Here is a 15,987-nt window from a genome sequence, read left to right as displayed (position 1 = left end):
TTTCATATGTATTTTCTAAGTAGCTACTATGTGTTAGGTCTGTTTGCTAAATGAACCAAAGGAGTCAGTGTTGACTTAGCTAAGTGACAGAGAGAGAAAACTGTTGACACGGAAATCCAGAACAAGAAAAATAAAAGTAAAGGTTCTTTTGTTTTTGCTTTTGTTCTTCTAAAACTATGTTATTTATGTTAATATACAATTACTTTATTATTATTTTAAAATCAATTAAAAAACATATTTTTTAAAATTCTAATTTTTAAGTGCTCATAAATATCAGCATACTATCAATATAAACAAAAGCTCTTTGGAGTACTTAATAATTTTTAAGACTATAAAGGGATTAATAAATTGGTAATAGTGCCAATAAACAAAATCATATGATTTATCTCTAGTCATGCTCAACAGCAAGGGAGAAAAGAGGCTAGTTTAACTCAAGATAAGGTGTTGCTAGGATGACTAGAACATTCAGTCATTAATTCATTAAAAAAAAAAATTTATTGAACCCTGACTGAAGGTCAGACACCATGCTAAATAAGATACAAAAGGAAAAGATACAAAGAAGTACAAGTTAAACTCTACCTACAAGAAGTCCTCAGTACAGAGAGGAAAAGAACTGCTTAGTCAACAAATAATTATTTGAGCACCTGACAAAAATCAAGGAACAAAAATGAATATTAATGGTAACTGCTCACATGGAATTTATAGCTTAATAATGAAATTCAATTCATCACTTTCTTAAATTGTATGAATCAACATATTGAATTTTATTCTTGAATATAATTGTTCAATGTATTTCAAAGCAGTTAGATGGCAGAACAATTTTTCCACCTGAGCTTTGAACAATAAAAACCTTTTATTCTCTTTTAAAAGTACTTAAATTTTCTTTTAATATTCAATGAATGTACTATCATAATTAACATATCCTATTATAATTAACAGCTCTCATCTTTTGCAATAACTTTCTGGCTGAGTTTCCTCTTCTCTATTTCACTCCTCATAGAGAGCTACAAATTGCTCCAAGTTAAGCTCTAAACTTTCAAGTCTAAAGGATTCATGTTTGAACTTTCATTCAACGGCTGATTTGTTGTTGTTTAGTTGCTATGTTGTATCCTATAGATGTATATATAGGAAACTAATACTCTCTTTAAGTTGGTTCTTTCTAAAACAGATGAAAAAATTGGTTTTGTTCTTTTTATTTCCTATGTGTAAATATCAATAACTTACTCATATAAAACCAATAAACATAATTTGAACAGATATAACAGAAGAATTTATATTGAACTTCAAACATAAGCTCAAATTTTCAGATTTCATAAACCTAAGAAAAGTTATATACAATACTAATTAGTTCTTTTCATAGATTTTCAAGTATTTCAATAATTATTAAATTATTTAGATGAGATTTCAGAAATGTATAATCTCATTTGCTATTTACTACTGAATTTTGAATTTATGTCACTTCCGTGATTTCTGCATCTGCTCTTCTTTTACAATAAAAATAGATTTTTGCAAGGCATTGTAGAATCCAAGAAACCAGTTATATGATATGATATTTTATGTTTATTTTTATGATCTTATATTTTTGAGACATATTTCTTTGAGAAGCTGGCGAAAGCTTTTCCAATCCAAAAAATTTTTTTTGTTTTTACACAGAAATTTTTTCTGTTTTTACACAGAAAAAATTGTGTGTTGAGTCAGAGATCACAGGCCTCCTTAAAATCTATCTTCAGCTCCTCTAATGGTTAAAATGCTCCAACATCTACATTTAGGCAATTACAAAGAGAGCTGATAGATGTCTTACGGCTTTTGGTATCATGTATACTATCCAGATAAACTGCCTCTTTTATTTCTTGAGACCTTAAAACTATTTTGCCCCAAACAAGACCTGCAATGATATAACAATGGTACTTACTTTGGCAACTCAAATGCTATTAAGGGAATATTAATAAATACACTCTAAATTCACTAAATAACAGATTTTCTTAAAGTATAGGGTTTTAAAATGTTCATGTGTGTGAATTTATTACCCCTTTGAACAAATTTTTCCAAGGGAAATTTTATAATAGAAACATTTAAAGGGGAATTCAATACAGAGAAATCTGATTCACAGTCAACTGTCATGAATACAGAACTCCAAAAGTTAGGTGTACCTAGTAGGGGGAAATGTTCCCAATGAACTTGAATAAATACCTCATCTGTCATTAAGGTTGCAATTGATCTGCCAATCTCATGGTACTGTTGACCCTTTCCCAGGGGTCCCAGAAGAATGAACAAAAATCTGTAATGAAGAAGAGAAAAACATATGTTTCAAGGTAAAAATAAAAAATAATTTTAGTAGTGCAACATCACTCATCTCAAAGGAATTACTGAAGATAGGATTTTGATGTAAAGTATTTCCATATTTTTCCATGGGTTATTATTACATATTTTGAAATATTTTATGTTTCAAAATGACTCATGCTTAAGATCCTCAAGCAATTGGAATCTGGGGTATTTTGCTGTTTCTTTCATTTAGTTACCTATAATGCCTATGCAGTTAGTGTGAATTTTAAGGATTCTATAATTCTTATAGGAGAAAGTTAAGAAAGATAGAGTCTGATTAAATCTTCTTGAATTGTAAGACAGAGAACTCACTATCACATATGTAAGCTGTAGAATTAGGTAGAAGAGGGGAATGGCAATACAGTAGTATAAGCAAAGAAAGAATATATGGTCAAAAAGACAATGGGTATGTGCAAAATTTACATTAAATAGAAAAAATGATTGCCAGGAATAAAAAATTAGATAGAATAAAAAAAATCCATTAATTCCAAAGCTGGAGGGATAATAATAGCAGCTGCACTGTGATATTCCATCTATATAAGGTTGAAAATCTAGCAAATTCATTATCACAACTGGAAATTTTGAAGAAATCAACATGTGTTTTAACTTCGGATGACCAATTACTGTCCTGTCTCTGAAAAGGTCAATTCTACAAGGAAATTATGAGAATTTTAAGATGCCCTCTATTCCATAATATAACTACAGCATTCACTTGTTAAATGGTTTTTGCTTTTAAGTATGAAGACTCATGACTTTATAAGGTATACTGAAATAGATATCACAATTATACTTTCCATTCAGTTATAAACTTTCGAGATTGTACACATTTTTACAGGATGCATATATTACAGTCTTAGAGGATCTGACATTAATTTTTTGTGCCAGTTGTAACTGAATCCAATTCTACTATACAGAAATGTCCACTATACATTTAAAACAGGAATAATTTAGTGTGGTGGCAGATGCTTTACTAACTATAGTACTTTTAAGAAATTACCTAACCTATGTACATCTTACTATTTTCACATTTCTATTCCATGGACTATTTATAAATCCTAAAATTATTTTCTGGTATTTTTACTATGCATTACTGTTATATACACAGTGTGCCCTTTTGTCCTCCTAAGAAAGGATAATTAGGAACCTTGAATGGCTTTCTTTATTCTATTTGTCTAACTAATCTTCTTCCATTTTTCACCTTTCATAACTAAACAGTCTAGCCTTTTAAATCTCTCCTTATACTGTGCCTCTATCGTGCCCCTAATTTTTCCTCCACTGTCCTCTAGACACATTTTGCTATGCCAGTATGAAATGAGGTCACTTAAACCTTGACAGTTTTCAAAGTGAGGGTATATAACCCCATTATGGCTTTTCTCTACTCTTGGGAATTCTTTTTTCTTTCCTTTGAAATACAAGAGCTATCATTGTCATAAATAACCATCATTTACTCAGAGTTCATCGGACACCTTCCTAGCTGGTGGAACAAGAATGCACTGCTTGGGAGCACTGCTTGGAAGACACAAAGGAATTTTAATCTACTAAAATAATATCACTATGGTTAGTAAATTTCACATGTTAAATCTGAATCCCAAATTCCCAGAAATTCTGAATAGATTACAGGGTGTACACGGAAAAATGCAGCCTTAATCATAAGTCAGACATCACCTTAATGTGTTCAGTTCATCCTTCTCCTTTTTAATAAAACTTGGTATGCATCAGAAGTCTTGGTAGCCCTCCAGATGAACAGATACACTTCTCTCTATAATTCGAATTATTAGCTAGTTTCCTGCCTCAAATCTGTTCATCCACAGGTTCAGATAGAGGTTCTCAAACACTGAATTCCTTTCCAGTCAGCTGAGCTCTAATGAAATGAGGCCTCTCCTAATTAAGCTATTCTATATTTTTGCAATATCATATCCACAATCAAAATACAGAGTGATGTAATTGGCTATGTTTTGAGTTAAGGCTGAAAGGTTCATAGAAGAAACATTCTACCAACCCAGTTACCACAGCACCAGAAATTATCATCAGTTTAACTTGACTAAGACCTTCAATGTTTGGAAGAGGAGACAATTAAAGCATCTGAGACAATTACATGCCGTGTCGCGCTTAGTTGCTCAGTCATGTCTGACTGTTTGTGACCCCACGGACTGCAGCCCACCAGGCCACTCTGTCCTTGGGGGTTCTCCAGGCAAGAATACTGGAGTGCATCGCCATGCCGTTCTCCAGGGGATCTTCTCAACCCAGGGATGGAATCCAGGTCTCTTACATTGCAGGTGGATTCTATACTGACCGAGCCAGCAGGGAAGCCCAAGAGATAATTATGGCATCACACAAAGGGCACCCATCATGAAGGAAATGGGGCCATACAAAGTAAGTTTTGCTGTGGCAACAGGATCAGAGTGAAAGCCTGTCTGCACACAGGAATCACATTTGATGGAGGGAGAAGGGAAGAAAACAAGGTGCCCTAGAGGAATTGCTAGGAATGTAATGTGGCCAATATTCATTTTTCTTCACGAATTTGCCTAGGGACAGTCTTATCTCTATAACATGGAGATATAATAAATAACAAAATTCAGTTTGTATTATGACAAAGTTGTTAGTTTTTATGTGCACCTAAATGAAAAACAAGTTCAGGTGATCAAATTAAATTTGTCCTTTTGATTCAGATTCAACCACAGTAACTACCAATGATTCTTAAGACTCTGTGTATGGGAACTATACTATGACTAAGATTAAAACATATAGTATGTAAGATACAGCAGATAGTATCCTAATGATGGCACTTAAGCATAAACCAAGCCTTGAAAACTTTGATCTTTTCAAATATGGTCACACTCATATACAAGATCCATGCTTGCGTGCCTGCTAAGTCGCTTCAGTCGTGTTCAACTGTTTATGACCCTTTAGACTGTAGCCTGCCAGGCTCCTCTGTCCATCGGACTCTCTGGGCAAGAATACTGGAGTGGGTAGTCATTCCCTTCTCTAGAGAATCTTCCTGATTCAGGAGTGGAACCCGCCTCTGTTTGTCTCCTGCATTGGCAGGTAGGTTCTTTACCACTGGCTCAGACTGTAAAGAATGCCTGCAATGCAGGAGACCCAGGTTCCATCCCTGGGTGGGGAAGATCCCTTGGAGAAGGGAATGGCTACCCACTCCAGTATTCTTGCCTGGAGAATTCCATGGACAGAGGAGCCTAGGGGGCTCCAGCCCATGGGGTCGCAAAGAATTCCACAGGACAGAGCGACAAACACTTTCACTTTCTTTAACACTAGGGGGGTCGCTCAGTCATGTCCGACTCTTTGTGACCCCAAGGACTGTAGCCTACCAGGTTCCTCCATCCATGGGATTTTCCAGGCAAGAATACTGGAGTGGGTTGCCATTTCCTTCTCCAGGAGATCTTCCCAACCCAGGGATTGAACCCAGGTCTCCCACATTGTAGTCAGACGCTTTACTGTCTGAGCCACCAGGGAAGTCCCATAGTCTAATGCAATCTTTGAGAAAAGCCTAATACTTTATCATTTTTCACCAAAAGTGTAAAATGGAGTTCCAGTATTCTGGCCCAGAGAATGATTATACACCTTTTGAAGGATTCCCTGATAGCTCAGTTGATGAAAAGAATCCTCCTGCAATGCAGCAGACATCAGTTCAATTCCTGGGTCGGGAAGATCCCCTGGAGAAGGAATAGGTTACCCACTCCAGTATTCTAAGGCTTCCCTTGTGGCTCAGCTGGTAAAGAATCCGCCTGCAATGCGGGAAACCTGGGTTTGATCCGCCCTGCACTGGGAAGATCCCCTGGAGAAGGAAAAGGCTACCCAAACCAGTATTCTGGCCTGGATAATTCCATGGACGGTATGGTCCATGGGGTCGCAAAGAGTTGCACATGAGTGAGAGATTTTCACTTCATTTCATGATGATATAGACCAGGGTATTCAGAGATAAGGAGCACGCCTAAAAGAAAACATAGAAACTTGAGAAGAAAGAAAGAACAGAACAATTTTTAAAGCACTTTTTGCCCTCCTCCACAAAGAAGAAACAACAGCTTTGTGGATTATACTTTAGTTTCAAGAAAAAAACTCTCAGAGGAAATTATATTTACACCTTCCCCCTCCCAAAAAAAAAAATGGCTTAAGAAAGTGCAAAATATGCTCTTATACTTTTTACCTGGTTGGGATTGGGACCTCAGCTAATCCTTGAAGCAGTACAGCTGGGGACAACCTGACAAATGCAACTACAGTTCGATCCAAAAACTCCAATTCCCCAACTAAGATGTTTGAAGCTTCAGCACCTGGAGGAATCTTCTTCATAAAATGCAGATCAACCTGACAGCATCACAAAATAAAATAAATCAAAATTGGAAAAATTAGTTAAATCATTCCTAGCAAAGTACTTCACACATGGTAACCCATCATTAAATATAGTTTAAATAAATATAGCTTATATAAGTATTATTTAAATCAAATTTAAAATAGTTAAACATCTTTCTTGCTCTTTAAAAATATTTTTCTTTTGCTTCTGTATTTTTGGAATTTGTTAATAATACATTGAATACTCCAGTTTTCTGCTCAATACTTTTCAAAGATGCTTTTCAGCATCAGTAATCTTGAAATTTTCAGGGAGAAAAGATTATGTGTTCAATTAAATGCATATACTATAATCATAATTTAATTAGTATTTGCCAATATATTTAAATATTTGTATACTACATTATCTTAATTTTGTACATAATACATTTCAATTAATTAGTATGTAAAATATGCCTATTTCAAAAGAAATATAATCAAAATTTTCCTTATAATATAAATTATGACTTTAGTCTTCAACTTTATCTTAATTGTTCTATATCCTTCACATTTTATACTTGTCCTGATCAATCTTCAAATTTAATTTCTCATCAGAGTATTTAGATATGGCAGAGTAACGGAAACAAGAATAAAAATATTAACATTTGGAGTTGCTTAAGAGTCACAGTTGAATTTCTGATATGAGATGTCTATGACTGAAATGAATGCACACAAAACAAATCCATCATTAATAAAAGAAATGCTTAAAGGGTGAAGTCTGAAAATGAATGTAAAATATTCTTAAGAATTTAACTATCAATTCTCATATAGAGAGTCTTAGTGAAAACCAAGTAGTGATTTTTAAAGTCACTTTTACAAAGCCTATTTCTTATTTCTAATTCATTGAGTTGCTTTTAATGAAAACCTCTTGGTGGGTAATAATGATTGCTGTAATAATTCTATCTATGCTCCTAATGAAATGGAGACTAAAGACTAAAGTGGGAATAGGAGAGACTGAGGCAGAGAGAAGGAAAAGAAAGAGAAAGAAGGAGAGGGAGGGAGATGAGAAGACGAGAAGGAAGTGGAAAGGAAGAGAGGAAAAATAAGAGGAGAAAGAAGAGAAAGACGGGGGTGAGAAAAGAGCTCTGACAAATACATGAGATCAACAAGACTTTTGGGGGGGGCACATACTCCTTCTGTTTAATTATTTTAGAATTTTTTTCAAGCAGTTTAAAATGAAAAAAAAAAATTAGAACTTTTAGGAGAAATAACTTAGTAAGTCCATAGCCAGACTATAGTGACTATATTAAATTTGCTGCTTTCTGAAATCAAGACCTCAGCACACTTGTATAGAAGGTTTATAACTACTTAATTTTCTGTGAGATAAGGGTGCCTCAAAACATAAAACCCATTATATGAAATATTTATTTTATCATAAGGATTAAATATAAAAATAACCTAGTATGCCAATAAAATATCAAATAGAAGTAATGTTCTATTTTAAAGAAAATGATTTAACAAAGCAAAACTGTCACAAAATTTGATGAATACTATAGATTTCAAAATTTTTAACCTATAAATATATTTCCAAATATAAATTTGTAAATTTTAATACTTATACACTATTAGCTCTGTGAGAAAAACATATTAAATCTCCATAAGTCTTTTAGAGCCTAAAAAAGTAAAGTAAACTATTAAGTTTTTTCGCCCATAGAAATATGATATTAATACACTGGAACAAAGAGAAAATGGCTTTTTAAGAAAATCTACAACTGGTAAGCAATATGAGTCATATTGGTAATATCTGTCATAATTCTAAGGAGAAGTTTGAGTTCAACCTGGAAGACTGTGCAAATTCCTTTATTCAGTATTTCCTGACATATGCCATAACCTTAACTATTGATGTCTGTGCCTCAGGCATGGGGCAACTAGACACATGACTGCTTTAAGATTTAATTTAATTAAATCAAGGAGTACCTAGTACACTGTGTGCATGTGTGCTAAGTTGCTTCAGTCATGTCTGACTCTGTGTGACCCTATGGACTGTAGCCCACCAGGTTCCCCTGCCCATGGGATTCTCCAGGCAAGAATACTGGAGTGGGTTGACACGCCCTTCTCCAGGGGATCTTCTCAATCCAAGGATCAAATGTGCATCTCTTATGTCTCCTGTATTACAGGTGGGTTCTTTACCACTAGCGCCACCTGGGAAGCCCATCTAGGATGCTGAAATAGCTTAATTTTATAAAAGAAAATACATGGTCCTTACATTTTTTTGTTGCATTATATAATACTTGATATATCACTGATTGATATCTGTTACTTAGAAAATCCACTAAAATATTTAGAATTTAATTTCAGGATTAGGAAATTTATTCTGATTTAAGATGTAACAAATTATAGTTAAATAACATATATCAGAAGACTCATTATATTACTGTAATACTATATCCTAATATATATAGTATAATACTATTCTCCAGGCCAGAATACTGGAGTGGGTAGCCTTTCCTTTCCCCAAGGGATCTTCCTAAGCCAGGGATTGAACCCAGGTCTCCCACATTGCAGACAGATTCTTTGCCAGCCAGCCACAAGGGAAGCCCAAGAATACTGGAATGAGTAGCCTATTCCTTCTCCAGTGGGTCTTCCCAACTTTGGAATCAAACTGGGATCTCCTGCATTGCAGGCAGATTCTTTACCAACTGACTTATTAGGGAAGCCCACTCTACATTATAGTACTTATTATTCTTGGACTAGTCATATATTTGGGGGTAACAGATATATATTATCTACTTATTTTATTATATTATACAATTATACATTATTCCTGGGATAGCCCTATATTTTTACATTTATGTTAACATACAATTCATAAGAACCTTATGTGGCAATCTAACTTTTAATACAACAAAAGGTCACAATTAAGGACCACAGTTTAACTTTTTATAAAACTACAAATATCAAAAATAGCTCTGAAGAATTAGGTTGACCTACATCCCTAAGACAGTTCCCAAGTGGACTCAAATACGGAATAAAGAAATCCTGGAATTTTCTGGTCCTCTGAACAGAATCTTGAAGAAACCAAGCTATACTCTTATGGATCTGGACTTATACTCATGCATCTAGGGTCTCCAGACCTTTACACTAGGAAGGAAAACATGACTTATTCTGGTTATTTGACACTTAAGTTGTGAATGAGAAACAGTCATATCTCTGGGGAACAATGTTAGACCGAAGGTAATGGTGGAACCAGAAGTGTCTGGACAAGCTACACACTAAGATGTGAAGGAAATACACATGAGTCTTTGGGGAGAAAGTTTAAGTCTCAAGCCCACTGTAGAAAGCAGAGGAAAATGAATAGAAATTTCCTGGGGAGACGCGGTCTTGTGACACTAAACAGCGAGCGATCTCTATTAACTCTCTTAGCCTGGGATTCAGTTTTCTCCCCTTCTCAATGAGATTTTTAAGGTTTCCTGGAATTCTAGGATTTTATAATGCAACAACTCTTCATATTTCATATGTTAAAGACTGATAATGAAGTGAATTCCTTCTACATAGAAAATAATGCGGCAATTTCTTTAAGTCACTTGATATTAAAAGAAGCCATCAACATTTGATCTGAGCCACGGTCAGATCATGAACTCCTTATTGCCAAATTCAGACTTAAATTGAAGAAAGTAGGGAGAACCACTAGACCATTCAGGTATGATCTAAATCAAATCCTTTATGATTATACAGTGGAAGTGACAAATACATTCAAGGGATTAGATCTGATAGACAACAGTGGCTGAAGAACCATGGACTGTGGCTCGTGACATTGTACAGGAGGCAGTGATCAAGGCCATCCTCAAGAAAAAGAAATGCATAAAGGCAAAATGCTTGTCTGAGGAGGCCTTAGAAAGAGCTGAGAAAAGAAGAGAAGAGAAAGGCAAAGGAGAAAAGGAAAGATATACCCATTTGAATGCAGAGTTCCAAAGAACAGCAAGGAGAGATAAGAAAGCCTTCCTCAGTGATCAATGTAAAGAAATAGAGGAAAACAATAGAAAGGGAAAAACTAGAGATCTCTTCAAGAAAATTAGAGATACCAAGGGAATATTTCATGTGAAGATGGGCTCAATAAAGGACAGAAATGGTATGGACCTAACAGAAGCAGAAGATAGTAAGAAGAGGTGGCAAGAGTATACAGAAGAACTAAACAAAAAAGATCTTAATGACCCAGATAACCATGATGGTGAGATCACTCACCTTGAGCCAGATACCCTGGAATGAGAAGTCAAGTGGACCTTGGGAAGCATCACTGCAAACAAAGCTAGTGGAGGTGATGGAATTCCAGTTGAGCTATTTCAAATCCTAAAAGATGATGCTATGAAAGTGTTTCACTCAAAAAAAAAAAAAGAAAGTGCTTCACTCAATATGGCAGCAAATTTGGAAAACTCAGCAGTGGCCACAGCACTGGAAAAGGTCAGTTTTTATTCCAATCCCAAAGAAAGGCAATGCCAAAGAATGTTCAAACTACCACACAATTGCACTCATCTCACATGCTAGCAAAGTAATGCTTAAAATTCTCCAAGCCAGGCTTCAACAGTACATGAACTGTGAACTTCTAGATATTCAAGCTGGTTTTAGAAAAGGCAGAGGAACCAGAGATCAAATTGCCAACATGTATTGGATCATCAAAAAAGCGAGAGAGTGCCAGAAAAACATTTACTTCTGCTTTATTGATTATGCCAAAGCCTTTGATTGGGTGGATCACAACAAACTGTGGAAAATTCTTTGAGATGGGAATACCAGAACACCTTACCTACTTCCTGAGAAATCTGTATGCAGGTCAAGTAGCAACAGTTGGAACTGGACATGGAACAACAGACTGGTTCCAAATAGGGAAAGGAGTATGTGAAGGTTGTATATTATCATCCTGCTTAGTTAACTCATATGCAGAGTACATCATGTGAAATGCTGGGCTGGATGAAGCATAAGCTGAAATCAAGATTGGAGGAGAAATATCAATAATCTCAGATAATGCAGATGAAAACACCCTTATGGCAGAAAGCGAAGAACTAAAGAGCCCCTTGATGAAAGTGAAAGAGGAGAGTGAAAAAGTTGGCTTAAAGCTCAATATTCAGAAGACTAAGATCATGGCATCCGGTCCCATCCCTTCATGGCCAATAGGTGGGTAAACAATGGAAACAGTGAGAGACTCTATTTTGGAGAGCTCCAAAATCACTGCAGATGGTGACTGCAGCCATGAAATTAAAAGACACTCGTTCCTGGGGAGAAAAGCTATGACCAACCTAGACAGCATATTAAAAAACAGAGACATAGCTTTGTCAACAAAGGTCCATCTAGTCAGAGCTATGGTTTTTCCAGTAGTCATGTATGGATGTGAGAGTTGGACTATAAAGAAAGCTGAGCACTGAAGAATTGATGCTTTTGAACTGTGGTGTTGGAAAAGGCTCTTGAGAGTCCCTTGGAGAGCAAGAAGAACCAACCAGTCCATATTAAAGGAAATCAGTCCTGAATATTCATTGGAAGGATTGATGCTGAAGTTGAAGCTCCAATACTTTGGCTACCTGAGGCAAAGAGCTGACTAAGGCTCTTGAGAGTCCCTTGGACAGCAAGAAGAACCAACCAGTCCATATTAAAGGAAATCAGTCCTGAATATTCATTGGAAGGATTGATGCTGAAGTTGAAGCTCCAATACTTTGGCTACCTGAGGCAAAGAGCTGACTCCTTGGAAAAGACCCTGATGCTGGGAAAGATTGAAAGCAGGAGGAGATGGGATGACAGAGGATGAGACGGTTGGATGGCATCAGTGACTCGATGGACATGAGTTTGAGAAAGCTTTGGGAGTTGGTGATGGACAGGGAAGGTTGTTGTGCTGCAGTCCATGGAGTTGGAAAGAGTCAGACACAACTGAGCAACTGAACTGAACTGATCAACATTTGGGAAATAATAAAATAGTCATATATATAGTCAAATAATAAAATAGTCTACGTGTCAGTTTAAAAACACAACATATCTGCTTTTTAAAAGCACTATAGGAATCAAAAAAAAAAAAAAAAGAAGAAGAAGAAACTGACAATTCAGATTATATTCAAAAACACTCTTAAATGAGTAAGTTTGATGGGCCTAACCACTGGAAGGGTTAAAAAATACATGGTTTGAATGTAGATAGAACATAGGATCAACTATCAAGAAATGAAAAAAGACTTTTTTTCACCTTCATATTTCAGAATTCTACCGGGTTTGGAATCTACATATTAAACTTAAAATACTTAAGGTAATATGTAAACTAACTGATTCACTTTGATAAATTTACTACCAGTCTGAAATCCCCAGGTTAAAAATCCTTAACTCATATACCTGCAAAATCTGACACTAAAGTCTCTTTCCATAATGATGTACCACTTTTGTTCTTTCCAAATCCTACTTCTCTACCCTTCCACAATATAAGGTAAGAAGTATTACTTTGCAGGGAAAAAAAAAAAAACAACAACCCAGAGCCGAAGGTTTAAATTGTCTTGAACCTCACAGGATTCATTGTACACATACAACCAAAACACAGTTCAAGACACTAAAAATACAGTAGAGACCAAATCATATTAAATTTGGCTCTAGTGTTTATTTTTGGCACTACTATTTCCACTAATATCAACAACAATACAGCAATAATAGTATCAGCCACATTTTATTGAACACCGAAAGGGCTGGCAGAGAATTAGATGGTTAGATAGCTTCACTGACTCAACAGACATGAATCTGAACAAACTCCAGGAGATAGTAGAAGACAGAGGAGCCTGGAGGGGTACAGTCCACAGGGGTCGCAAAGAGTTAGACAGTACTCAGCGATTGAACAACAGGAACGCTATACACCCAGCACTCTGACAGGCTCTCTCTATTTTCTTATTTAATCTTCACAAAAAATTATAAATAGGTATTATTCTTACTTTACAAGTGACAAAGGTGAAGTTCAGAGAACTTCTCCAATATCAGGTAGCTTGTAAATTGTAGAGTTAAGATCCCATACTTGTTCTCAAAAAACATGTTCTTTTCAATGTGCCATGCTATGGGCAAGAGACCAAGAAATACAGATGGTTGGCACTGCATAGACAGCTCTAGAAATTTAACTTTCCCATTAAAAACTGGAGTGGTCCAGTGATTTGAAATGTAATAAGAAAGTAAAGGATTAAAGAAAAGAAAATCTATTTTTCACTCTTTTATAGTTCAAATTGTTCTAGGGAACCTGAAAATAAGACTACTGTCTCCCATTGGCTATATTCATTTTCTTTCAAATGTGTTGAAGCATTTTTGAAGGCTGCAAAAATAGGTCAGACAACTAAAAGCAAAATGATATAGAGATATAAAATTCAGTGTCAGTAGGTTATATCCCTCAAGAAAAGGTAAAAGGTAATTTACTTGAAAAGATGTGATTTATTATCACTGTTTTTGAGAATGTTCACTGTGCCCTTGTTATACTGTTAATGCTTGCACAAATAAGTAAGCAACTTCTTATGTCATTGCTTTTAAGATATTATTTCAAATGAAGAACATCAAGAAATTAAATGTATGGCAATTTGTGACAATTTTACTCCAACTTGCAGATGAATGAAGATGTAATGCTTTAAAAAAGATATTTTTTGGAGCAGAAATGGAATACAGTTGAACTGGCTTACTACTTGAATCACACGCCTCCATACAGTGAGATGAGCTTTGAACCACTGTGGAAAGAGCCCGAGTGTGCCCTCACCTCTCTCTCTTGCTGCTGTGGAGGTCCTTTTTCGTGTCTTTGTCTCATCCCACATGGACTAGCATGCCCCTTTTGTTGGCCTCCCAGCCCCTGCACGCATAATTAACAGACTTAAGCTGGTACACCATGTCCCACGGGGACTCCGCCAGGCACCAGAGGGAGCATGCAGGTGACTAGATCTGGACCTTGGCAGAGGGGTTCTGAGACAGCAACAGGGGCTGCTCGCTATTACTCTGCTCAGAAGCGTGATGCAGGCAACCTCCTGTACGCTGCCTCCCATTCCCATCTCCTCCCACTGTTAGAACCACTGCCAGTGCTAAGGACTTTATGGGAAAAAAAATTTACTCTGAGGTACCGCTGTTTCAGCCACTTCAATAAAGAAAATTGTTGACTCCCTTTATTTCTGGTCAATGTTAAAATTTTTTCATGGTTGCTTAGTTTGCCACAGCCTACAATAGCACATATAGGGTATCAGGAATTTGCTAAGCAAAATCACACTATTTTCACAGAATACATTCAAATAAATGATTTTTCATTTGAATTGTCTCCAATTAGATGGATCCCTCAAGAGAGTCAGTCTTTATCATGTTTTTATTCAAAACTCTGTCAGTCTTAATATGTTCTTGTGTTTCTTAACACTAATGCCTTTCTCTTAATTACAACAATGAAGCTTTAAGTTATACGATTTACTTTCCCACAAATAGAAGGGGAAATGATTTTGAAAATGAAACCAGTGAAAGTTTTAAACAGTAAACTTCTGCTAAATTCCCTGTGAAGTTCAGTTATCATTTTTACTGGAAGAAATGCATCATACCAAGTGGCTGAAACCTGAAGACTATGTGTAAAATCTACACATTTGATTTTATGCATAGGCAAAACATTACACGTGAACTCAAATGCTAACATTATAACAATATCAAGCTTTGGCTAAGAAACAAAACATATATGCATGCAAAAAATTGTGTCAACACCTCTTAAAATGGTTGGTAATATCTAGTAATAACAGCTTACTTAAATGAGAGGGAGAAAACCTTACCTTACTAAAGTCAACTGTGCTGTTTTCCCTGCTCACATCATTTTTATTTTCAACACAGGCTGGTGCAGACTGAGGAGAAACAACCTGGCCTGCTAAAGAGATTGTTATTACAAAATACAAACAATTACTTACATAATTCTAGACATACTGCATGCAATATAAATTAAACTAAACTAGCATAGGTTTTTTAAATGAATTTATGAAGTAAGCATGAAGGTTCAATATAAATAGATATCAAAAAATACAAATATTCTTATTTATCAGTTACAGATAGAAATGGGAGAATTCAATCAAGGAAATGAAAATTCATTCTCAGATTAAAACTAAACAGTTATTCTCTAAGAAGAAAGAACAACTACAAAAATGATTTTAATCTAATTACAGTCTTGAAACATCATTGATTTTTAAATTTTATCCAAAACTAATGATATACATACACCTCTTATGATCTAAACTCAGACTGAAGAATTTTATAGATAATCTTTTTAAAGAGCAAATATTTATCTGAAAAGTACATAGCATATTTACAGTTTTCTACTGCATCTGAAAAACAAACCAAAGAGAGAAAGTTCTTTGACAACAGCTTTTGGAAATTTCTATATGA

The 15,987-nt window shown here is 35.4% G+C and overlaps 1 protein-coding gene across 3 annotated transcripts in view; it reads right to left on the bottom strand.

The window, feature by feature from the left end:
• SLC4A10 (solute carrier family 4 member 10) overlaps positions 1–15,987 on the bottom strand; it is a 225,745-nt gene that overhangs the window by 107,066 nt on the left and 102,692 nt on the right. The window contains exons 7-10 of one of the 3 annotated variants that reach the window (XM_065927869.1): positions 15,384–15,475; positions 14,348–14,437; positions 6,485–6,642; positions 2,191–2,278 (exon numbers count right to left, since the gene is read on the bottom strand). In XM_065927869.1, the coding sequence (XP_065783941.1) occupies positions 2,191–2,278; positions 6,485–6,642; positions 14,348–14,437; positions 15,384–15,475 (428 nt within the window). The remainder of the gene's footprint in view (positions 1–2,190; positions 2,279–6,484; positions 6,643–14,347; positions 14,438–15,383; positions 15,476–15,987) is intronic. The other 2 variants (XM_065927871.1, XM_065927870.1) reach the window with 2 other exon arrangements.

This window comes from Muntiacus reevesi, chromosome 3 (genome assembly GCF_963930625.1).
Source record: "Muntiacus reevesi chromosome 3, mMunRee1.1, whole genome shotgun sequence".
Classification (NCBI taxonomy): Eukaryota; Metazoa; Chordata; class Mammalia; order Artiodactyla; family Cervidae; genus Muntiacus; species Muntiacus reevesi.
The sequence above is the reverse complement of the archived record's forward strand: the minus strand, read 5'-3'. Positions and strand labels throughout refer to the sequence as shown.